General features: G+C 38.7%; 2 protein-coding genes across 2 annotated transcripts; one reads left to right on the forward strand and one right to left on the reverse strand.

The window, feature by feature from the left end:
- Positions 1-1,740: 1,740 nt before the first annotated feature.
- hsf2bp (heat shock transcription factor 2 binding protein) lies at positions 1,741-10,955 on the reverse strand. The gene is made up of 9 exons (XM_062414397.1): positions 10,905-10,955; positions 10,040-10,175; positions 9,279-9,382; positions 7,368-7,517; positions 7,111-7,255; positions 5,578-5,695; positions 4,445-4,548; positions 2,036-2,235; positions 1,741-1,794 (listed from the first exon to the last, which is right to left on the reverse strand). The coding sequence occupies exons 1-9, from the start codon at positions 10,953-10,955 to the stop codon at positions 1,741-1,743; spliced, it is 1,062 nt and encodes a 353-aa protein (XP_062270381.1).
- Positions 10,956-11,398: 443 nt separating this feature from the next.
- On the forward strand, positions 11,399-25,260 carry ankrd10a (ankyrin repeat domain 10a). The gene is made up of 6 exons (XM_062414398.1): positions 11,399-11,672; positions 13,857-14,009; positions 14,632-14,723; positions 22,217-22,455; positions 23,683-23,757; positions 23,952-25,260. Exons 1-6 carry the CDS (start codon positions 11,475-11,477, stop codon positions 24,341-24,343), a joined length of 1,149 nt encoding a protein of 382 aa, XP_062270382.1. The 5' UTR covers positions 11,399-11,474; the 3' UTR covers positions 24,344-25,260.
- Positions 25,261-26,788: the final 1,528 nt, after the last annotated feature.

Genomic DNA, 26,788 nt, shown 5'->3' on the forward strand with positions numbered 1-26,788 from the left:
CTTACAGATGTAAGGAAGGTAACACAGGAGGAGGACTGGACTGAAGAAGCTGAATCCACATCAGAGGTTGCTCTGTTAACACACCCGACGCTGGAAACACAGACACACAATTCTTTTCATTTGCCCTGCACTCTACTTATATGAATTATATTACATTTTTGCCAGTTAAAAACAGATTTCAAGCCATTGAAACAGAATGTACTTACTTGAAAAAACTAAACACTTCACTACACTGGTTTCAGTCTTTAATATCTTTAATGTTATCTGATAACAGATAAATAACAAGACATAAAAAATAGATTCAATAAAAAACATGTGCCTAGGACGTTGATCTCTCTTTCACATTACAATTTACATTAATCCAATTGCAGTGGAATAAAGCATAGACACTCCAACATGCATTCATTCACCATCATACCTTCAAGGTTCCTGTCTTTCTTTTAAGCCTATGTACCACAGAATTTAACGAATATTGTGAAGTAGGACCACTTCCACCACATGTCGTCATGTGACAACGTGTGATAAGTGTGTACGGATTACCATTGTGGTTGACCTCCCACATGATCTATGAAGTCTGCCATGTTGCTGCAGCTTGGTGCCTTTCCTCAACATGGCCTAAATAAGCTGTCACATGGTGGATCTCCAATTTGCAACATCCCCCAATCTGGTACATGAGAAGGGAGTCATAGCCAATATAGTACCTTGTGTTTTATCAGTGACACAGTTTATAATGTAGCAAGTACCAGTGACTACCAAAATGTAAGCAATAAACAAACTGTGTTGTCATTCAGCTTTTCATTAATAAAACACCTAGATCCTCTGCTATTGGCTCTTCTGCCATAGTAATACCAAAACTGCACTTCCACAGTTCTATTCTGGCCAAGGATCTTCGGTAACACTTTACTTGAAAGTATCATCATAAGAGTGACATGACACTGTCATAACTGTTACATGACACAGTCATGAACGTGTCATAAACATTATGTCAATTGTCATAAACGTTTATGACTGTTGTCATTAAGTGTCATTCGGTTTTTGTAATGACAAGTTGACATTGTTTGGGTTATCTTGATTATGACAACTTGACATTAATCAAAGTGACATGACCAGAAGTTGTCTTTGTCATGACAACTTGACATTAAATTTGTTTGGGATGTCCTTTTTATGACAACTTGACTCCGTCATGATATGTTAATGACAAATCAAAATGCTACCACTTCACTTGAGGTCAAAGAATTTATCATAGTCATAATGGTGTCATGACAGTCAGTTTTGGGTATCCTGTCAAACATTTATGACCAAGTGCTAGAATTGGTCTGTAACCTTGCACATCTAATTATAATAATCATTATGTCAACTAGCCATAAACACAAAAATAGGTGAATATTTTGTTAATGTCAAGATGTCATGACCAAGATATTTTCTGGTAATGCCACTTTGATTAATGTCAAGTTGTCATAATAAGGACATCCCAAACAAATTTAATGTCAAGTTGTCATGACAAAGACAACTTCTGGTCATGTCACTTTGATTAATGTCAAAATGTCATAATCAAGACAACCCAAACAATGTCAACTTGTCATTACAAAAACCGAATGACACTTAATGACAACAGTCATAAACGTTTATGACATTGACATAATGTTTATGACACGTTCATGGCTGTGTCATGTAACAGTTATGACAGTGTCATGTCATTCTTATGACGATACCTTCAAGTAAAGTGTTACCCGATCTTCTTTACATGTCAAACACCACTCTCCCCATGTTTTCTGTCTCTCTCTGCACTTTCAACTGTCAAATAAAATTCCAAAAAATTAACCTACAAAAAAGATGGTTACAAAAGTTAAAACACAGTTCCACTGATAAACCAATCTATGAAAAAAACGGTTAGTCCACCGCTGAACATTAACAGAATGAGCATAGAAATAAGTTATGTGAAAGTTAATTTATATTTGTTTAAACACATTTACTTTGACACTACTCTCAAAAAAAGCATTTCTGTGCTTGGACTTCTGTCCTCTGACCATAGTACCTGTTGGAGTGCTTGCAGGTCTTCTAGGGTCTGCTGGGCAGCTAGTCTCAGGCTGGGCTGCACACTGGAGGTGAGCAGGCTGACACGAGCCTGGAAATCTGGATCCAGCAAAGAGGAACCCAGCAGGAGCAGCACCTCCTCCTCCAATAATACTGACTGCAGGAGACGCAGAGAGTGCAGACATACCTCCCAGTCTCCATCTGTCAAACAGACAAACAGAGATCAGAGCTATGCAGTGTGGAAGCTGACAGCTGGACACTCTTATCTGAAAAAAAAAGAAGACAAAATCCAGCAGATGCCCCAAAACAACACATACTTACATTAAGTAATCAGCACCCTTTATCTGCTGTAGTAATTATGACAAGAGCAAAGGAGGAAACAGGTGCTAATATAGAGCGACAAAGTCCATGTATGGAGGACATCTGTGGAGTGGATCTGATGTCAAGAAGACATCAGATTTTAGAGATTGTTGTTTGTGTCCCATCTCCAATGTTTTTCTGCCCAACACTTAAGCATAGTGCTGTCACATCATAAAAGATGTATTTTTCAACAGTGGTTTGTAACAGTTTTGGAAGGCACAAACAGCATATTTTGTACTTTAATTTGGAGAGGGGAGTTTTTATTTGCCACTGTCACCAAGTTCTTGCTCATGGAGGAGTGCTGGGTCTCTTTAATTTAAATTAAAGAATACGGTCTAGACCTTCTGTTTGTGAAAAGTGCCTTGAGCTTTTGTTGTGATTTGGCACTATATAAATAAAGATTGATTGGTTGATTGATTGATTGATTGATTGATTGATTGATTGATTGATTGATTGATTGATTTGGAAGACTTGCTGGCTTTGTAATGTTTATTAGGGCTGAGCAGCCTTACACAAACAATAAGCTTTCCCCAGCAACAGGAACCTGGAGCATTTAACCATTTCCTGTCCTAGGCCAGGTATAAAACATACAGCCATAAAATTAGCATATAAATATATGTTCATGAGGCTTGGGCTGGTGCTTTTAGATGTGGAGAAGGAACTTGGTTTCCTCCCAGTATGGCAGCTGGGAGTGGTTAAAGCACACAGCTTACTGACTAACAGAGGGAGGAAGTAGAGAGTGAATCTGGCAGAATATTTCCAAAAAACTGTGGACCCAATAGCTGTATTTGGTTTTGATCTCTGCTGTTACTGCAGGCAAATTTTCACACAGCCTCATCCATTGCCCACCTAATATTAGGAAAAGCAAAGGTGTTAGTAATCACATTAGCAATAGCTCTGTTCTAACTAAGTTTCCCAGCAGCTAAATTGGCTTTAGCAATCATTCATTTTAAATATTTAAACCTGGGGGTGACTGTGGCTCAGGAGGTAGAAGGTCGTCCACTATGAGAATCCTATGCATCCGGCCTGGACAGGGAATAGCCCGCCTGCTACCGGTTGTCCCTGCACTCCTAGACCAGATACTTGGTGTTTTTTCTTCCTCCCCTGCTGTGACCAGATGACCACATCTGGCCTCAGGGACATTTGGATGACTGGGGGGAATTGCAGCTTCTTTGCCAAGTCCACTTTCATGCATTGTTCTGGTGAACCATGTGCCTCTCCTCTCCTCTGTATATACTTTTCCCCACTGCTAGAAGTAGATGAGTTTCCAATGATGCCTTTCAGCTTGAGTGCACTCTGTGCCAGTGTGACCCATGCCATTAGGGAGGGAATGACCTTTTAACTTTTATGTTGCTCTCCAACCCGCCAGATGGGGGAATAACAGACCAAGGTTACGATTTTATGTCAGTATTCGTGACCTCACTCTGACCAAATCATCCTCAATCCCAAGGCACACTTGAACATTTCCATCAAACATGCGTCCATATTGAGGAAAGATTGTCTTAAGTCAGAAAAAGCCGTAACAGTATAAAGTACATTTCATTGTCCTTTTGTCATATTATATGGAAAAAGTGTGTCGGCATAAAATTATGATAAAAATGTTTTAACAGCTTGCAAAAATCTGACAATCTTCTCGCCATGGAGGGTGTTGTGAATGTCAACACTTTGTTTAGTCACCTTAAGAGGCGGTGTGTGTTCTTGGAGCATATGCATCACAAATCAAATAAATTAAACATAACAAGAACGTACATGCTCAACACTATTCATCAGTGGTGCTTTTTGTGTAAATACACAAAATAAACAGACAGTTAATGACCTTGATAAGGTGAGGGAAGTTGGGACCTATATTGTGGAAGCAGAAGGTAAAAGCTTTTCACAAACCTTAATGTGTATGTGTGTGTGTGTGTGTGTGTGTGTGTGTGTGTGTGTGTGTGTGTGTGTGTGTGTGTGTGTGTGTGTGTGTGTGTGTGTGTGTGTGCGTGTGCGTGCGTGTGTGCGTGTGTGTGTGTGTGTGTGACATGTAGTTTAGTTTTCCTACTGGTCTCCTTACCATCCAGCAGGGTCCAGATGAGAGGCAGCAGTCCTGGGTTCTCACTGATGTACTTCAGCCCTTTAACACTGATGCTGACGTTATACAAAGCCATGAGCATCAACCTGTAGAAAAACACCAGCAGTCAGCTTTACTATGTTGTGTGTACTGCAGAAGGACAGTACTGACATCTACTGTCCACATCCAGACACTAACATGCCAAATTGAATCTAAAATGCTTGATAATACGATTTACATTATTTATCAGCTGATTAAAGGCTTTAAAGCAATTTGTCCATTCTTTCAGGTAACAAATTCTAATTATGCACTTGTTTTGTTCCCAAAAACTGGACAATTTATATTATTTGTCCTAACTAGCCTTTTCTCTGCTTTTCTATCAGTCAGTGTCCACATTCCACCCTATCAAAGTTGATCTCAAGCTTTCAACCATATCACATAATCTTCATCAGAGGCTGAAGTTTACCTAGTTGTCATATTATTAAAGATGTCCAAATTTCCATTTACTCTCAGTACATTTCCCACCTGCTAAAGGAATTGTGTGGTATGATTGAAAGCTCCACAACAGTTGCTAGTGTAAATGTATTATATGATTGTTTCTAAACTGTGGTTTCCAAGATTGAGAGAAACTCAATGAAATTTGTGAGTCTGTAATTAAAGCAACTTGTCTGCTTGAGGGTGACAATTGATTTATTTTATTTTTTGGAACATTACGTAGACATATGCAGATGTTTTTTTCTGTGGGGTTTGCTTGCATGAGTGTTCCAAGTGAGATTTACCAAACATCCTTCACTTCTTTCAGCCAGATGGATGACATCTGTTCAAAACGAGTAGCTTATTTGTCAAACAAGAATTTGACAGTACAGAGCTTCAAGCCAAATTAATTCATATTAAGGCATTATGATTTAAGATCAAAAGAGTGTTTAGAAAGGTCTGCACCACCCATGAATTTCATTCATACCTCACAGAGAGTTCGAAGTACAAGAAAATTATTGAATGCAACAAATTCTCTTAAACCACTCTTCATCCCATTTAAGGGCAGATCTGTTCAAATGAGTGCTTATTGCCTAAGGACTACTGTCAACAATGAATCTACCAGAGTTATCTAATATTTATTCTACCACAGTTCTTCGTACACTTTAAGTTTGGGGAAGACACCAGGCTTCATCAGCTCCAGCAGCCTCATCAGAGTGTCCAGCAGAATGTGAGCCGAGCTGGTCAGGAAGTCTCTGCCACATGTTACTGCCGCTATGTCTGATTGACAGCAAAACAAAGACAACACAGGTGATTGGGTCACTGAGCCTAACGTTTTCTGTCCAGATAACCTGTACCACAAAGCAGGCTATCAACCTCAGTGAACTCCGGGTTTTCCTGTCCAGCTGTTAACGCGTTCATGTGAAAGAGGTGGGGCTATTAACTACAAGCCACATCATCACAACCATGAATGAAGTAGGCCTACAAATAATATATCATGAGATAGTGAGCTACATGTGGGAAAGGTCTGTTTTAATGACAACAAAAAGTAGTATTCTACGTGACATGAACGACAGAGTTAATCGTGCAACATGTATGCATGGTTGGTAGAAACACCACAAACCATTTCCACGTATTAGAAGTACACTAGTGCTTCAAATACATGTGGGTATTATTATATATGACTTAAATATAGAGTATTGTTTGCTATTGAGTTGGATGATGAAGAAAACGTGTGAATATGTCACATAAAAAACTTAACTTAAGTAATGTCGGAATGTTTCTGGAAAAGTGGTTACCGTTAGAGCCAATTAACTGTGCATTATTTTTTCAATAAAAGACAATCTTTTGTTTTTATGTACGGTTATTATAAATTATATCATAATGATCACACAGTTGTCTCGAGTTATTCTGACTGCAGTGATGGAGTCAGAATGTAAAATCATCCACATTATCAGCTGTCACTCCAGGGATAAAATCAACTTTGCAGAATTAAAATGCTGCTCAAATCATCATCATGTGTTTAGTGTCATAAACAAACTCTCTTTCTGTTAGCTATTTTAAATCCAGAGTGGAAATAGAAGCCTTGAACAATAAGAGGTTTCTACTGGCCAATAAAAAATATATATTTCTCCTTTTCACTTGTCACTTTATTGTACAGTAAGGGCGTTTGTCCTTGTTGGGATCCAGTAGGAATGGTGACTTTTTTTCCCGGTGATCTGATTGGTCAATGGTCGGTGTGTTGACAGGTTGGGGTCCAATCCTATGAAGTTAACCTGCTCTGGAGCGGATTAACTGTTCAGCATAAATGACCATGGTGATGTACCCTGGTTAGAAATGAACCACCGTCATAGGACTGAAAACCCAGAGTTAAACCTGAAGTTTTCTCACTAACCCCAAATCCTGCTTCGTAATACAGGCCCCTTTTTTGGTGTTGCTGTGAACTATGTACACATTTCACATTCATTTATGTTGCTCTCAGGTCATGTATGAAGAATGACTGACATCATTGATCTGCATACATATAAGTGAGACCCACATCCAAATCATATGAGCTCAGTAGATCCAGGCAAGGCTCAGCAGTATTAAACCTACTGGTATAAAGTATGTATTTTGATGATCAATAGAAAAGTGATGCAACATGAATCTATGTGTGAATACACCAATGTATTGCAAAACAGAAGTTGTGAACTCACTAGTAATTGTTCCAGCCAGAGCCAACACAAACTGGTGCTCCTGAGAGTTGTGGTCTTCAGTTTGTGTTTTCACCTCTTCATCCAGAGACCTGACAAAGCTCTCCAGAGTCTGAGCAGCTACAGTCAAGAAGGACTGCAACTTCCCCTGCACCATTCATCCATCCATCCACACACACACACACACACACACATCAGGCCATAAAACTCCAAGTTGTCACAGCTGTCACAAATCAAATTCTACTGTTTACACAGCTCACATCAGCCAGCCAGTTAGTGACTGTGTCCATCCGGGCAGAGCAACTCCACAGCAGGCTGCAGGCTGCAGATCCCAGACCAGAACAGAAGTCTGCCTGCTGCTGCAGCTCTGCTCCACTCTGCCATAGCTGCTCACGCAACAGCAGCTTCTCCTACACACACACACACACACACACACACACACACACACACACACACAAACACACATACACATACACTGGTAAAGCATGAAAAGGTGTCCTAATATGATCAAATCATGTAAGAGGTGAAGCCAAATATATATTCTATACCTTATATTTTTATCATAATGTTTATTTAAAAAGGAAAGGCTATCTGCACAACTGTAGCAATAGAATAATAATAAGAGCTGTGTTTCCTTGTCAGCTTAAGATGTGTCTTAAACTACAGTCAGGTGTCCACATCAACAGTGAAAGAAGTTTTCCTCCTGTTCATCCTGGCCTTTAAAAGATCCTCTTCAAAGGTGCTGAGTCAATTTAAAGGACCAGTGTATAGAATTTAGTGGTATCTAGCAGAATAGACTTGGCACAAAGGGAATATAATATTCACAAGAATGTTTTAATTAATGTATAATCAGCTGAAAACAGTGTTGGGGTTGCTACTCAAAAAATGTAATGTATTACTCGACACTTTTTTTTTTAAAGTAATGCATTACTTTTTTTTAAATTACTCATTAAATTACTTTTGCATTACTCCTTTACAACGCTGGCGATGTTGTGTAAAAATAATATATCAACAGATAAAATAATATGGGTCCTGACCATCATAACACCATGTAGTACAAATAATATATAGACAACCTGTTTCTTCTCAGAGTCAGCACAAGACTGACCAGGCTGAAAAGACTCTCCACAGACACACTAGGCAATTGTTGGGCAAGCATGCATGAAACGTACCTTTGATTATTTTTTTATCCTCCCAATTTATACATAATAATTAAAGAACTGATGTAATATTTGTTTGTTTAGTAACTGTAATGTGATTACTGAATGCAGACACTGTAATGTGTTACATTACTGTGTTATAGATAAACGTGTTACACCCAACACTGGCTGAAAATAAGAATCGTGTTTTTGTCACCTTAAAATGAGCCCTTTATATCTACAGACAGCAGGTCTTCTTCCACGGAGCCCGCCATGTTTCAACAGTAGCCCAGGACAGACAAACCAAACTCTGGCTCTAAAGAGGGCCTTTCTCCTACACACTTAAAAGGGGAGGGGTATTCAGTTGGTTGCAAACTGCAACCTCAGTGCTAGATGTCAATGAATCCTACACACCAGTCATTTAAAAGTAGATCTAAAGCTTCTATTCAGCTTCAGCAGTCTGAGTTAGTTATATCAAGTGATATCTGACACATTTACTGTCATTTTAGCATCAAATTCTCTCTTAGTGTTTCCCTGTTGAGCTGTGGTGGAAGTATAGTAACAAAAAGAGGAACTTTGGCACTAAAAACACTGTAACGTTGAAACATATCTACTCGATTTGACTCATTTGGAAGACTGAAGCTTCATATTAGCATCAGATTAACTTTTTTTTTTTTTTTTTTTGATTTTTTTCAGAATAGAAATCTTTATTCAGCAGTAGACAGGCAGGAAACATGGGCGAGAGAGAGGGGGGGTGTGACATGCAGCAAAGGAACCGGGGTTGCCTGCGTATGTGGCATGCGCTCTAACCTCTCAACCACCTGCGCGTCCAGATAAACTTTTAAATACATGTTTACACAGAAGGAGGACTGTGGACTTCCATTGTAAGTGCATTATAAAGGGATGATTACAGCAAGAAAAGCCTGTTTCATTTCATTTGGGCAACTGACTGTTATTCTAAGACAGACTTGAAAAATTGTGAACCTATCCTTTAAAGCTGGATAATACTAACATATGAGCTCTCTCTCTCACCTCTCTCTCTTTCTGACATTCAGTCTGCACTGCATCTAGTCGGGACTGTAGATGAAGACACTCCTGTCGCAGCTGTTCCTGTTCCTGTGCAAGATGTTCCTTCACTGCACACAAACACACACACACTTAACTTTCTCCTGCATTTCTACATACACTTATAATGACCTGCCATTGACTCTAACAGACTTAAAAAATAACAGTGACAACAGACTATGCAAATATCATGTTAATTAGTGGATTATTAATATAAACTAATACAACTCCCACCAATCAAAAATGTGTTTTCCTTATTGTTGCTTCATTGTGATGTTTGAACTCCTCTGTGCAGAATGATATACCTGCGGGTTTTTTTACATTAATCTGCCAGAGAGGACATTTTTTTCAGCCTTGCACTAAATCTGACTTTAAGGTGTATATCTACAAGCACGATTTGTGATATTACAACCAGTTTGGAGACATTGATAACATCACACAACATCTCTGTGGGTAATTTACAGTTTTAAAAAATCTAAATAGTTTCAAAGCAGTGCTTTCTGGAGTCAGAAGTACATACATGACATGATGATCAACATCATCTGTACTGACTGCTAACCCAGCTTTCTATGTCACCACATGGTCACGAGTCAGGTGAGAGGAATGAATCCTTGGTAGCTGTTAAAGTTCAGAGGTTCCACTGCTAAACTCAGTGGACAGTATCACACTTACAGCTCTCTGAAACCACCTTATTTCCCGTTTCATGGTTTAGCTTTATATATGCGTACGTGTCTGTGCTGCTTGAGCTTTGCGCAGCATTTCAATCAGATTCCCATTCAGAACTCTAGGCAGGAACTCCCTCAGCTGCATGACTTCTGTGGTTAGCTTCTCTAAATCTCTTTTCCTCACTGTAACAAAACCATCCTGGAAGAAAAAACAGACAAACTTGAAATAAACTTTTAAAAGGTATGACTGCAATCAACCTACTGGATAACTGATCTGCACACAACACAGGGTGAACAAGCTGGTACAACATGTTATTTGAAGGTTTTTCAAGTGTTCAGTAATCTTTTTACTATAGTGGAAAGTGTTCAAGAACTATCAAAACCACAGCAACTTGAATGTGTACTGGATTTTTTTTTAAACAGTACATATTCAGGATAACACTGGACCTATAAACACACCAGCAAAACAGTTTTCACAGTCATCTGCTGAAGAAGAAAAGTTTCTCCGTACTGTCCAAAAAGTAAAGGTCCAGTAGCTTACAAAGTTCTTACAAGTGTGATGTCGTGTGATGTGATGTCATGTGGAAACTTGAAGTCTCCAGTGGACGTACTAAACTTTTAAGTGAAACAGACATTTTGTGTCAAGCACTTAAACTTTTGAAAATAAAAACATTTTCATATTCATGGGTTCTGGTTTTTTTGTGAGGGACATCGAGTAGATGTCATTTCAACAATGTTTATACCATATCATGCGCAAATTCTTACTCCAAGTATTATTTTATGTTTTAAAACATGTCTGTAGGGGATCTTTAAGTACAGCCAAAAACAATTGAAAATATGTAACTGCTTGCTTGTACCATGAGTTGGCCCTTTACAGCAGTATATTATAAATACATAGATCAACCACAGGTTGTGTTGTCGCTTTTACCTTTGGTCCATGACACAGATTTAGCGATTTCCCGCCTAATGAAGCTGACATCTTATGGTCTGTGTGTCTCCTGCTGTTGATTCTACTTTTCCTGTGAGGTTGAGGTATGGGTAATGTAACGTTAGCATCACCAGTAGCATCAATTCATTGTATAATCCCAACGTGTTCCTGTGTTTAAATGTTCTAACATGCCCCAGCAATAAGTGCATCATGCTAAATGTTCCACACAGGAAATGAGCCTCGAGCCCAGTAAAAATAATATTTCCAAAGATAAAAAAAATTATTTTTCTTACTTCTAAGTGGTTTTCCAGTAGGGGGTGATAGAGAAGAGCGATGATAGTACTCCTGACCGGGTTTTAGCCACAACCATCTAAACGCCTGCTACACCTCGATGTGGATGTGACTGCCGCCAGCTAAACTCCAGTCAGGGTTTTGTGCTTCGCCGGCTGGCCAGGACCGGCCTCCTCTTCCTTTGTGTTTGAACTATGGTTTGAACAGTGTGTCGTCTGCTCTGTGGGACCGGGAACACCTGAGAGAAACCTTTGTGTCTCCGGCCTTCACAGTTTACTCATGTCTGTGGGACTAGAAACAGACTTGTTTGGTGATGAGGTGTTTACCAGCATGTTTCCCATCCACCGCGCCTGTCGGGACGGAGATGTTGGCGCTTTGGCTTCACTGTTACAACAGCTCTCACACCGGGCTCCTCTCACCGCTGAGGACTCTTGTTATGGATGGACCCCCATTCACTGGGCAGCTCACTATGGACAGGTAGGGATTAAGTTACTAACGTAGATAGATTAAGAGCTTTGCCTGTCGGAAAATAGTCTTTATAAAGGGTCAAATTCATTTTTGGGTGTTTTCTATATTGTTTTTACAGTCTGCTTGCATGCAAAACATTACTTTATAACGTTACAGGTTTTCATTTAACCGCAACTTGAATCATGGCTTCGCTAATTGTTGTCAAGAGTTTTCAACAATGGCAATGGTGGACGGTTGCGACGATTGTGAACCTTTTCAAAACGTTGACATTTGATGTAAATGCAGTGTTATTAGCGAAGAAGTCGTCTTCAGCACTGAGTCTGAGTGTTATGAGGCTGCGTTGATGTTTAGCGGCTGTAAAAAATGTCGTGGCTGTTTCTGCTAAATAAAGTTTATTTTGGACTGAAAAAATTAAATAAATAAAGTAACGGATTGCAGCTTCTTCATTGGTTCCAGTGGAGCCAATAGTCATTCAAGCGCCAAAACAGATCTGTAAAACAGGAAAAACCATACGGTAACTTTTATTAGCTTCAGTTCACGAAACTTAAGTAAACAACCAAAAGGATAGGTTCACCATTTTTCACGTGTACTATTGAAAAGATCCCCTCCAGACTTGCTTGATGGGGGGGGGGGGGGGGGGGGGGATCCACCGTGTGTCCGTCCACACAGTCATTCTGTGCTTTTAAAGCTTGATCTCAAGTGTATATGCGGCCTCAGCAGTCTAAGTTGGAATCAGAGTAGTGCATCCTTTGTTTGTATGGTACATTCTACAACTTTGGCTTATGTGACCTTCACTGGTTTGAGTGTTGTTACTATTTCCCCCCCCCCCCCCCTCAGATACAGCCATTATTGGTGTTAAAAATCAATTTCATTTTTAAATTATTTAAAAGATATAAACAAAACATATAGGCCTGCGTTTCCACTGCACTGGTTAAAGGCCTCACAATGAACAATCCAGCAAAAACTGGACCATGGTTTAACATGATTGCTGACCCCTGATATAGGCTATACAAACATTAGAAATTAGTAGTTATTAGCAGTTTAATATCTCCCAGTTCAATCAAATCAACCCTGAAGATGAGGGAAAATCCACAATCACGTCTGGACACTGGGGTGTCTTTTTTAATCTGGTCTTTAGAGAAGCTCACATTTGACATGCATGACATTCTGTAAAGAAAATAAAGTTCCTTGTATCTAAAATCGACCTTATCAAAGTTACTGAATGTTCTTCAAATCTTATTTTAATGAAAAATAAGTGCATTATTTTCATATATTTTGGAAAGATTATTTATTGCCATGAATTATGTGTTTTTAATCAGTTTTTTTACTATATCAATTGGTTGTTAAATTGCCGTTTATGCCTATTGCTCTGCTTGTAACCTGGGTGCCACAATGAAAGTGATGGCGGTCCTCAATTTGTGTAAATACATTCTGAAGTGAGGAAAATCCAGTACGTGTCTTGTCTTCCAAAGTAAAAGTCTTTATAGTTGAATTGTGAGATGTTTCCTTGCTGAGTAACTTTGGAAGATATCCGAAGTGTGACTGATAACAATTTATACTGACCTTATCTGAACTTTAAAATGCATTTTTGAATGGAACAAGGCATCTCTGATGTTGCAGCTGTGTTATGCAGGGATCTCTCCATGGTCAGTTTTACAGGTGCACGGTTCTGAAACCGCAACACAAAAGTCCACACTCTGGAGACAGCCCTCAGGAAGAATGCAGGGTTGGAAGCTAGTTTGACATAGTGGCCAAAAATTTCAATGTCACATAATGCTATTGGGCCCAAAAAATACTTTTTGCCATAGACTTGCTTTTTTAAAGAGACATCAGTAAAGCAGTCAAAATGAACAAGAGAAATGACAGTGATCAATAACTCTTTCCTAGCATATGGGCGTGTGACTTTTGCTGTGAGACATGAAAGGTCATGAACCTAACTAACATGTTCGACTTTACAACACCAAAACCTTCTTGTGCTTCATGTACACCAGTGTCTCTCACCTTCAGGGTCAACCTCATATAGTGTCACTTGATATTCAAACAGGGTTGTAGAGCGATTTCTTACAATAAACATGAATCAGTGCACACCAGGAATCTCCTGTCAGTACTCTTTAACGGTTCACTAATCTGACCTTACTGTTGATTGAGATTGTTTATTTGCTAACACTAACATCTGTGTTTCTATACACACAGCTGGAGTGTGTGGTGCACCTCGTGCAGATGGGCTGTGAGGTGAACACGGTGACCAGCCGCTTTAACCAGACACCAACACACACTGCAGCGTTTGGAGGACATCCTAACTGTGTCGTATGGCTGACTCAGGCTGGAGCTGACGTCAACAAGCAGGTCAGTCAGATGTTTTATTGTGGAATTACACTAGGTGTGTGTGTGTGTGTGTGTGTGTGTGTGTGTGTGTGTGTGTGTGTGTGTGTGTGTGTGTGTGTGTGTGTGTGTGTGTGTGTGTGTGTGTGTGTGTGTGTATATATATGTGTGTGTGTCTATATATATATATGTGTGTGTGTCTATATATATATATGTGTGTGTGTGTATATCTCGATTTCCGTTATCCGGTAATTACCGGACTTTGACTGGTAAAATCTGCTGATGTCCGGTAATTTTAAACCCCTCCGGTCAAAATATTCCCTCTAGGCACAATTTGAATTTTGTATGTCACAGTATGTACTTTCGATGAGGATAAACTGATATTTGACAGTCCCGCTCATCGATGCCGCAAGTGCGAAACGAGACGGCATCGCTGTAATGACAGCGCTCCGCGGCTATGGGGGTTTTAACTTCTTAACAGCCTGTGAAGTTCTGATCAAAGAAAGCAAAGGACCTCCGGCCGGGATTCGAACCGGGGTCGGCTGCGCACATGGCATGCGCTCTAACCACTCAACCACCTGTGTGCCAATGGCCTTAAATCTTATGTGTATAACATACATGTAACGTATTTACATGTTGTTTTCAGGACTTTGTCGGAGAGGCTCCCATACACAAGGCTGCCAGGTCAGGTAGCTTGGAGTGTATCCAGGTCCTGCTGATAGCAGGTGCTAAACCACAGTAAGTATCCTGCAGTCTGACCTCTGAGCAGCAACATTAACATGTTGAGTGTGAACCACAGCAACAGAGCTCCTCAGCTGCAGCTCCAAATACACATCCAGCTTCCATCCAGCCACCTCCATTCAGTCACTCTGCTTCAATCTGTTCACCAGGTTTGATGGAGAATAATCACAGTTTGCTTCATTTTAGTTTGAACTGTTCACACTGAATTAATCCAAAATAAAATATTCAGAAGTAGATACAGTATTTTTAATGGCAGCATGCACAATATTTCAGTTTTATCAAGGTAAAATTAAGATCATCTAAATATAAGGCAAGTCAATTTTATTCATAGAGCACATTTTAAAAACATCAACAAAATGTGATAGATGGTTACAATCACAAAACCACAGGATCAAAAATAACAACACAGTCATGAATAAGATGGGAAATCAGATACAATTACAACACAAACCGCAGTGCACACACAACAAGTAAATACAAACCAGAGTGTGGTCAGGCATGACTTCATGAAAATAACTGAGAGGCTAAGGAGATGTGTCTATAGATGGGTTTTAAAGATATCAAAGGAGGGAGACTAGTTTGGCAGACTAGTCTACAATTTACAGCCAACAGCTGAAAAAGCTTGATCACCTCTGGTTTGTAACTGGGTGTCGTGGGATGGAGAGCAGTGATTGGTCAGCAGAAGGATCTGGAGGTGGAATGGGGGATGCCAGTCCATGTAATGCTTTAAAAACAAATAAAATAATCTTAAAATCACTTCTATCCCTCACTGGTGAAGAGAGGCCTGTACAGGGGAGATATGGTCTCTCTTCTTGGTACTGGTGCATTTTGAACCAGCTGCAGGTGAGGTAGGGCTGACTGACGCTTCCTACATAGACAGATTTGTAATAGGAAATAAAAATGTGAACTATGGTCTCCAGATCATATACTGACAGGAATGAACGGACAGGAAGTTTGCAAGTGATATGAGATGGAAGAAGCCATTAGTCATTAGTAACAAATTTTAAACCAGAATAAAAATATCATCTAGATTTCTTTCAAGTAACCTCACATTGATTTACAGGCCTGAGGCATTGAATGTGGTTCCAGAGTTGTCCCTGGGGGCCAAAGATTAGTTTTATTCTAGTTAAGCTGGAGGAAGCTTTGTGCCATCCAGCATTTTACATCCTCAATACAATTTAGGAGGGAGTTAATATTACATGGATTCAGTGGGAGGTATAGCAATGGTAGGAGATTTTATATTTTCTGAAAATGAATTCCAAATGTACCAATGTACTGACACAACAAAATATAATGTAAAAAATATAGCAATATTGTTAAATATTGTTAAATGCAGAAACATGTGTAGCTCTGCTGCTGTGGTGTGTTTTTTTCTTCATTATGTCTCACTTAATGTCATATCAGCTGTTTGGAAGGGAACAGGATAGCTAAGTTTCATCTCTCTCATAGCCCTAATGATAGAAGTACAATAATATCTGGTGTGTGCTAATGTAGGCTGTTAACCATGAAACAATATAGTTATTCTTAAAAATGTTCTTCCAGATTTAGTTTTTTTGAATGTAGTGCAGCAATTTCACACATTTTGTCTTGTTTCACTGTACTGACATTATTTTTAGAGAAGTCCTGAAACAAGCTCTTAAATCTGATACGTCAGTATACAAATTCAGTGTGTAAAAGTCCACTGCCACAACAAGTTACGACATTACCAGTTCCCTTCCAAACCTGCTGACTGAAAATGGATTCATACAGTAAAGTCATATTTTATACAGTGACATTAAATTGTAGTTTAGTTGGACTGTTATTTGTTCATATTGTCTCTTTATTTAACAGCTTCACAGGTAAAATATTGTATTCACTGATATGTTATGTGATACAGGTATGAGAGTGTAGACAATATGCAAAGGCAGAAAAGCTCATGTGTTTCTGTTGTCTTGTGGCACACTGACAAGCTCATTTGAAATTCCAGAATTTCACATTACAGAGAAATTGTAACTTAAAAATATATGTACACTCTCTAATTATCTAAAGTCTGTAATTGTGTAAATAACTACTGTTTCTTCTCATTTTTAATCTCAAACACCTCAAACACTGACATTGTCATTGTTTGAAATGATAGGCTGTGCCAGTGTTTGAGGTTTATATATGAACTGTAAGTACTGTTACACTGTCTTTTTAAATGTAAAAGTTGAATGCATTCATGTTAGTTGTATTTAAAGTGTGTTAGGTTCCTGGCTCGAGAAAACCATTTTGATTTCTCTTGAAATTGAGACACTGCTGCTCAGCAAAATCATTTTAGACTGTATTTATTTAGTTAAAGTTCTTGTTTTAAGTTAAACATTAATGTATTTGTTATTTTGCCAAATTACAAAAATGGGGGTAGTACTTTATTTTACAGGTCCCTTAATTTTATACTAATTTGCAGGTTTGTAATGTTTAATTTTTACAGAGAGGATGGTGCAATTTGACACACATTATATAAAAAAGCTGTTATGTTGATGTAGTTTGTAAGTAGCTGCTGATTATATCTGGGTTCATGTAGACCTGATAATCTGCAAATTGTTAATAAATTAATAAACAGTTACACAGCAGCTACTTTTAGGAAATAACTGAAACAACCTAACATGCTAATATGCAGTTTGACACAAAAACAAGTTTTTTCTGTTAGTTAGAGAATTTAGAGTTTTGCTTTTTCTGCTGCTCTCATGTTGTTAAAAAATGAATGCAGTTTTAATATTTAACTACACTGATATCTCTTCTTTTTTCTTTCTTTTTTTTGTTACATTAATGTCACTTGAGTGCAGTTGGTTTTGGATCTCACTTGAAGAGAAATCAAATGAGTGGTGTTTGAGTCAGTTTGTGTTGTCCACATCAGCTTTTCAGCCTCAGGGTGTTTCAGTGAGAGACAGTAAAGAGGATGTGTATAAACGTATAGTACCTGTTACTTTAAATTTGACATTGTTTAATTGGTCCTGTGTTACACTTACAGTTTTGAAGTACATATTCACATTTGCTGTTGGATCGTGGCTTTGATGTAAAGAAAGGATAACCACTGTGCTGGCAGAGACAAACCCCCTGCACGTTCTGATGTTTTACAGCTATTGAATATAAACATGACTTTTCTTGAGTAATCCCGGAAAGGGGGAGCAGTCCAAATAAGCACTGCAGAATCTGCCACACGTGCATCAGCGAGCATCTTACAGTTGTGGCAATGAGTGTTCACTATCGCTTCCTACAGTTTCTGCAACTGGCAAACTGGCGAGGTATTTCCTGCAGTGATTGGTTTCCATGCAAAGAAAGCACTGATGATGATAGTCATATGTAGACCTGCATGCTTAGCTTACAACTAACTGTTATTCTGCTGTCATTGAAACACTGTGCTAGCTAACTATAAGCTGCATCAGGAACTACTGTAGAAATCACAGAAAGCTCAGTCTCAGCTGGAAGGTTATTCTGCTGTAGTAAAGGGTGAAATAATCAAAGCATGTCAGGAGCTGAATAAGATGAAATGCTTCCTTTAACAGGTTCTTCACTGAATGGCAGGATTTAACTGACAATCTTTATAATGGTAATTCACAGGGTTAGATATTGTTAAGTGTTAGCATGTTCATATCATATCACATAAATATCAAATGAAACTGTGTAGGTAGGTTTTCCTCTACTCCCTGTAGAGGAGAACTGAGCGTGGATGTTGATTTTGACCCCAGAATAGTTGTATGATCTAACTCAAAGGTCCACTTACTTGCTTTTTCAGGAGCTTTTATCTGCTTCTCACAGTGAATGGTGAATGAAGCTGGCTCTGGTGTTGTCACATGACTTAACTGTCAATCCATCAGCCTCAGTCAAATTGTATTTGTATAGCACCTTTCATACAGGTTAGTGCAATTCAAGGTGCTTTACAGATGACTGACAATCTGATTATAAGACAGATAATAAGACATAGACAGTGAAGAAGATTGAGACTAATACACACAACAACAAAAAACAAAAAAAGAAAACATAATAAAATAACATTTATTTAAAAATTAAGTCAATAGATTTAAATAAAATGGATGAGGGAAAATAAAATTCTACAATACAAATACAATCAAATAAGTGAATGAAATACAGTAAATAATGTGAAATGTTAACCCCTGTATTATAGTCAAAGTCAGCCAGGACTCAGTGGACTGTCAGACAAAGAGACCTTATTTGGACCTCCAATTCATTTTATTTCAATTCAGTTTTATTCATATAGTACCAAATAAAAATAATAATAATGCATTTTATTTATAAAGCACTTTGCATTTGAAAAGCAAAACTCAAAATGCTAATAAAAGTCATCTCAAAGCCCTTTTCACATAGAAGGTCTTTGTAATTTAATTTAAAGAGACCCAACATTCCCACATGAGCAAACACTTGGTGACAGCGGCAAGAGAAAACACCCTTTTAACAGGAAGAAACTTGAAACTTCATGTTCTATGTTCTATTGGCCTTTTTCCATTGGCACAGAACTGTGGCCATGTTTATGACTCAAGCAAAGCAGGCTCTTTAGGCATGCAGTATACATTTTATATATGTGATTTGCATATAATATGCAAACACTGCAGTGGATGAGGCGGATTACTCAAACAAGGGCACACAGTATAGTATTGTTCTGTTTTAACTCACACACATTTTAATGTGATGAGTTTAAAAAGGGTTCCCTGCTTTCCCTCTGGAATTGTCCACCATCAATATGTTAAGTAAATAAATGGAAGTGGTCATCAGATATATAATAATACAAACATCCCAGAGAGAATGATAATGTTTAATTGTTTGAATTACCTCTCTTACACATTAATATCAGGCTGTCTGAAACAGATCTTGCTTTCCTTTATTTCTATGATAATGCAGCCATTTTTGGAGCAGACATGGTAATCTCACAGTTGTGTATTTAAATAAAGAGTACATGGAATGGTGGTCAGTTTTCTTTATTCTTTATTGTCAGCAGCAAGTGACATACAAATGAGACGTCACTTATTGTAATGACATAAAATGTTGCATTAGGGCATTTCTAACATCAGTTATATGTGCTGCCACAACCCGATGGGCTTGTTGCATGTACTCAAGGGAAGGTTGGCAGTGCCATTCCTGTCTCAATATTTCTCTGGATGTCTCATACTAATTGTGCAGAGTACAACAGGTAATGGTCATTCATGTCATAATCTAATTGGCAGTCATTTTTTTGTCATCAAACAACACCACATTCCTTTCAGCCTTCCAAGGACATCCTCCAACACATACCTTGTCTTGCTGACTTTGTAGTTGGAGGTTTGTTGTTCAGCTATCAAGCATCTTGAACTTATCTGCAAGTAGTTTGAGGAGCCCTGTTTGCAAAGAATATGCACCATCTCCAAGTAGGTAGTACTGTATGATTTGATGATTTGCCCACTTGTGGTCCTTTTCAGATGTGGTGTGAAGTGTCCATTAGTGCCACACTGCCAAATGTGAGACTGTCTTAAGACTCTGGCATCATGAACACTGCCCAGGGATCCAGCTGACACATCCCAGAACAGTCCCTTGCCATCCACCACAGTTACCAGGACAATGGAATGCCAACCCTTGTAGTTAAAGTAGTCAGCAGGAAATTCTCATGGGGACCTAAATTTGTTGCCACAGAGCTATCGCTACTTGTTTTGGCATAAGGACACGCACACAAAGAGTATGTGGTGCAGCTATCTTGGCCAGGACACCCTGTCAAAGTTTATTTAATCTCAGTGAGGCCCTCTTCTGTTAGAATAAATAAATGCTTTAAAACAAGTACAGCATCTTCTGAGCCATCTCCATGACAACTGTGAGATGCAGTTGAAAACTCTGGGAAAAATACCAAGTTGTTTAATGAAGTCTGAAATTCCATTTTTTTGCCCTTACCATCAAATCCCACATTAAGACCCAAACCAGAGCCTGATCTACACTCCTGAACAAAATCTTAAGACCGGGGTAAAATTACAAGGATCTTAACCAGGTTGTAAGTAGAGCTTCAAAATGCAAAAAGAAGACAAAAAACATAAAGTAGGCAGTTCATTGAAAACTGCATTTAAACTCGAATAGGCTGTTCGTCAGCTGATCAAAAGTTTAAGACCATAGCCCTAAAAAGTCCGAATCTGTGCTAAAATCTGCCTTTCATGTAATTTTCTGTCAGGCATTCACCATCATGACCTCCTGGTGACAAAGGCAAAAAAGGCTTTCTGTCTTTGAACGTGGCAGGATTGTTGAGCTGCACAAGCAAGGCCTCTCGCAACGCACCATCGCTGGCGAGATTGGATGCAGTAAGAGAGTCAATTTCTTAAAAGATCCTGAGGGTTATGGGACCCATGAGGGTTATGGGACAAAAAAGTGGTAGACCCAAAAAACGTTCACCTGCGGTGGGCCAACCTCTTGTGTCCTGCCACGTTCAAAGACAGAAAGCCTTTTTGCCTTTGTCATCAGGAGGTCGTGACTGTGTGAATGTCTGATGTTGGGACTTTTTAAGGCTATGGTCTTAAACTTTTGATCAGCTGATGAACAGCCTGTTTGAGTTTAAATGCAGTTTTCAATAAATTGCCCACTTTATGTTTTTTGTTTCTTGCTCCTGTTTCTTCTTTTTGCATTTTGAAGCTCTACTTACAACCTGGTTACAATCCACCACCACGAAATACTAATACTTGTAATTTTCCCCCGGTCTTAACAATTTTTCCATTGTTGTCTAGAAAATTTTAGAAACACATTAGTGAGTCACACTGTTGTACTGTGTAACATGGTCCTTCGTCACCATGAACATACACACTGTTCTTTTTAAACTCAGCATATAAATGAGTGACTAAAACTTACAGTATACGACATTGTTGGCCTGCAATAAAATACAATATATTCAGTTGTCTTATATTGTGTTGTATTTAGGAGGACAATTAATATAGACGTATCCATTCAGAACCTGTTAGGAGACATTTCATTTTATGTCAGATACTATGTGAATGTACAGGGAGCTTAACTGATATCTGAGTTAAATTCATCATAACACGACTGTGATCTATAAATTGCATATTAATTTCATTAATTGTGTTTAATGCATTTTTAGCTTTTATTCATAACAAATGACACAAAATGTTGAATTTTTGAAAATATTTTTAAATTTCAAATTAATTGTACTGATATTTTCTAATGTAATCAATACGAAGCCTACATTCAATTTGTTCTGTTATCACTATCAAAGTAAGAGCACAGTAAGATGTAAGATGTATTCATTTAGCTTGAGCAATGTTAGAATGTGTTGCAGGGGGAGATTGTCATAATGAGAACTGTACATTTTGACAACAAACAAAACTCTTTTGATTTGATGCATCATGATTATCTCCCATTGCAATATAAAAAAATGAGAGTGAGTGTAACCCTTCAGGCAGTCATTAGTGCAGGTTAAGATAGAGTCATGCTGTTAGAGATGATACATTGTGGAAGTGGAACAAGAAAGCATGTGCTCACTCCTCCCTCTTCAGTTTAAGGAATGCCAATGGGCAGACAGCAGCAGACCTGGCACAAACTCATGGCTTCCACGACTGCTCCCGCCTCATCTCCAATGCCCAGAAGCACCTACTGCAGCTGAGTGGACTCCATGTGAACGGAGTGCAGAATGGAAACAGCGCCTCTTGTGGTCAGAGCCTGCTCAGCACAGCAGCCAGCAGGAAGAGGTTGCTGACTGCCACTGAGGCTGGTTATATGAAGAAGGCCAAAAGCGGTAATAACGAGCAGTTTGTTTAACTTTGGTCAACAATTTAATTGTCTGTGGCCACCACATGCCTAAATATTCCCTTGTCTTGTTTTTGCCCCTGGTCATTTTCATTTGAACCACTGCAGGTGAAATTGATTCACAATCACTTGTGATCCTAAATGGACAGATTGATCTCCCTGATGTTTAACTGACTTGGTGTTATACTGTGATGATTAAGTGTTCCCGTCATTTTTTTAGAAGTGTAGTAAAATGCATGTTCTCTTCTCATTTCAAATAAAAGGTCTGCATTTAAAAATAAAACAATCTGCATCCTAAAATAAAGTAGATCGATTTTATTGGGCTCTTCAGTCGTTCCTATTTTCTGTGTGTTCAGTTCAGATTAGAGCAGGTATGTTTGCTCCAAAGATTTGTGCTTTGTGTGTAGTGATACTTCACAATCATCATACTCTCAGAACATATGAGACACAGTGGTTTTGAACTACCCGTGGAAGTATGAAGTACAAATTGTCTCTGACGTTTTTTCCTCAGAGAATATTCAGTTACCATGTTAAAAGTCCTTAAAATGGCATCTATTCATCCCTCTTTAAAAATTCCAGAATCTATGAAAATGCAAAAAGTTCATTTCAAAAGTGGTTGGACTGCTGGACGCCAGATGTCCTGCTTCAATGTAAAGTCCATTCTTAGTGTATGACTAGGATTGGGTCGAAACTAGTTGAAAAGTCAAAAGACAAATCATGTTGACAGGTATAGGCCTTTAACTCTGATTTAAGATGGGCAAAGAGAAACTTTCCATGCTAATGATAACCAAATTAAATGTGTATAATAATAACACACTGTGAAGATTTAGATAATAAAAAATGAAGGAATGAACACTGTAACTGCAACACTGCTGGTTTGATTCCAGATGGGAGTTTTGTTGCATGTCATAGCTCTGTTTCTCTTCTCTTGTTTACTGTCTGCTTCTTTACTATCTAGTCAATCTTCTTTGCTGTCCAATCAACGTGAAAAAACTAAACTAATTACCTTAAAATAATCAAATTATGTCGATTAGAACTTTCTGACTTGTGGCCATAAACAACAGATTGCCCCCACAAATAAATGATCCCTTTCTTTTTAAAAACCTAAAGTAATTAACCACTCAACTACAGTTATAATCATCATCACACCTGTATGATGTCATTTCAATGCACCTTTCTTCATACATTTTTTCCATTACCATGGTTTGTGTTGCAGATTGGTTGATGCAGAACAATGCAGGTGAGGAGCTGGACAGCATTAACATGGAGTCTGCACAGGAGCTCAGCTCAGGTGAGACTGGATGCTTGTGTGATTTTAGGATTCACTTTTTTTGATAAGTAAACAAAGTTTGTTGTGTTGTGTTCCATATGACGCACATTTCTGTTCAGGCAAGCTGTGTCAGACCACACAAAAAGGGCACCAGTTATCCAACATCACTGTTGTGTACATGATGAGATTTACGTTGAAACTTTTTAAACCAGCAGATGTTGTAACCAAAGCCATCACCAGCACACTGCCAGCTGCTGACCAGGATCACAGTGCACCAATGCAAACCTCCACATGTAACAAGGAGTCCTGCCTTCCAGCCAATCAGCAGACAGTAGCCAGATCCAGTCAGCGCGCTTCAGCTGACATGTGTGGCTCCCTCCATCTGACCGGGAGTCCCAGCAGCTGTGTGTCCCACCGGCCGGCCTGGTGGGGGCTGATGGGGGCCGATTGTGGGGACTTCCAGCATTATGGACATTACCACGGCTTTGGAGACACCGCTGAGGAGCTGACTGACAGCAGCCGCCTCGAGTACAAGAGCAGCATTCAGGCAGAGCAGAAATACAACCAGGCAGTGGCAAGCAGCATCCACCTCTACGATGGCTCGTAAAGAGTGAGGATTCATCATCACAGCCAGCCTCATTGACACATGCAAGAAGACTGTCCACCTGCATGTTGCTTTTAAAGGAGCAGTTTGACATTTGCTGTCAGATCTAGAGTCACTACTACAGAGATCCAGGACATGTTCATCCTTGTTTGACTAAATAATCTCAAATCAAAGTCCATTTACTAGCTTTTTGAGCTTTCAGTAATATCTAATGATCTCCATAAGCAGATAGTTAGCTGGTATCTGAAAAAAGACCGTCATTAAGATCACTACCCCATATTCCATGTTGTATCTTAACTTCACTTTAGGACAAAAATATAAATCCTCAAAATTCAAATGATTTCCCCCTGAAATCAAAATGGGACCAATATTGACCTTCTTGTCCCACTCTCAACATGTCAGACTGCTCCCTTGAAGCCTTTTTTTCTTTTTTTAAATTTAATATCACACGTACATTTATTATTAAGTATTTCTGTATTTACATTTATCTTTGTTCATTTACCGCTACTGTTGGCTGATTTGTACTATAAGGGCTGTGAGGCGTGTGCTTGTGTTGTGTAGTTGGTGATGTGTGTCGTGCACTGATCTCCCGTCCTTCAGCAGGGAGGAACAAGAAAACTGAAAACTCCTTGCTAGCCTTGATCTACCAAAGGGAATATGATTGATTTGTTTTTGTTGCTTTCTCAATCAAAATCATGTTATTTATGTGTTAGAGAAGATGAACGTTATTAGTCCGAGCTGTACTGTAATTTTATAAAGTATACTGTAGACTTTTTAGGAAATCTTTGTACAGTAAGCTGAAAACAAGCAATCTTTTTTCTAAACACTGTCAGCTTTTTGGGAATGTGCACTTTGTGCCAAAAACTCATTCACACCAGGCACTGCTGCATCTGACCACTGATTGTATACTATACCATGTTCTGGATTTGCCTCTTTTCCTATTAAACACATTTTGCAGTTTCATAAAAATGCTACAATATACAGAGTCTTTGATTTTGTAATGTTGTGAAGGATTGTTATCAATATAGATGTTAAAGTTTTGGTCAAATGAAACTGTTTCCAAAGTTTTGTTACATTCGTGAACTGTGTGAAGTGTGGTCCAAAAGCTGGTTCTGCATGCCAGTATTGTCCACACAGTGTAGCAGATAACCCCGGCAGCTCAACGTTTACAATCTGACTGGAAGTCTAAAAGGACATCAGCTGGTGAGAGGAAGAAATCAGCCAACAAAGTTTTCCAACAAGCATACTGTATATATATCAGACACAAAATCCTGCTTTAAATCATATCACATGAGCTTCCTCAGCAGATGGTCAGATCTTGAGGTGAGATTTTATTTGTCAACTGCTGCCAAGGTCAAGAAGTGATAATTAATTCAAATAAATAATAACATTGATTTCCATCAGCTCAAAAACCTTTCTTGTTCCCTTACTATGATGTGCAGTTTGTTTTCACACTGATCTGCTGAAGGAGGAACGTTTTTTTCAGTAATCACTTTAAGTATAAGGATCATTTATGATATCAAAACTTGTTTGGGGCCTACTGGACACAAGATGCCTCCTCCTTCACTGTAAGTCTAATTCTCAGTGTATGTGCACTGAAGACTTCAAACTTCCACATCACATTTATATGATATATATGAATATCCGACCAGGATTGGCTCCAAACTGGTTGTGATGTTACAGATCAGGCTCGCCTATTAAAAGTAGATTTTCAGTGAGCTCAGACAAACTTTCCACTTTCAGCAGATGAATGTGAAAACAAACACATACATCATTCTGCACAGAGAACTCAAATATCAAACTGTAAAAACAAGAAAAACATGTTTACGTCACAATTCCCCCAAAACGCTGAGAAGAAAAAGTAATCATGCATTTTTTTTTAAACTTTTACACAGAAATGCACAAGTTATACTGAATCAGAAAAACTAATTTACCATATTTTTAGTGACTACACCCATGCAAGACAGACACGCAGGAGCAGTGTTACAGTACTTACTTCTCCCAAAAAGTAACTGAGTTACATCAATGTCAAAGTAATTAATCACCAGGAAAAGTAACTATTACGTTACTTTTTTAAAAATTGTTCAAATATGTCAAATTACTTGCTGCCCCAATTAACAACAACTGGCCCAAATCACGTTCATTGTGAATTATGCTTAAGAAATGTACTAAAAAGAAGTAAATAATAAAATTGTACAAGTAGCAGATGTGCAGCAATTGAATTTTATTCCTCAAAAAGCAATAACAATAAAAACTTTTCTTAATATAACAATGAAAAATTGTACTGGAAATGAATAAATAAATAAAAAGGTCCGGTGAGGGCGAGATGCTTTGCTCTCACACGCACTGCATAGATAAATAAACACACACACACGCAGTCACTCTCTAAAGCGCACTCTTGCTCGCTCGCTCCAGATTCCGGGAGATTGTGTCTCATTTGCGCACTAC

Source organism: Scomber scombrus, chromosome 24 (genome assembly GCF_963691925.1).
Source record: "Scomber scombrus chromosome 24, fScoSco1.1, whole genome shotgun sequence".
NCBI lineage: Eukaryota > Metazoa > Chordata > Actinopteri > Scombriformes > Scombridae > Scomber > Scomber scombrus.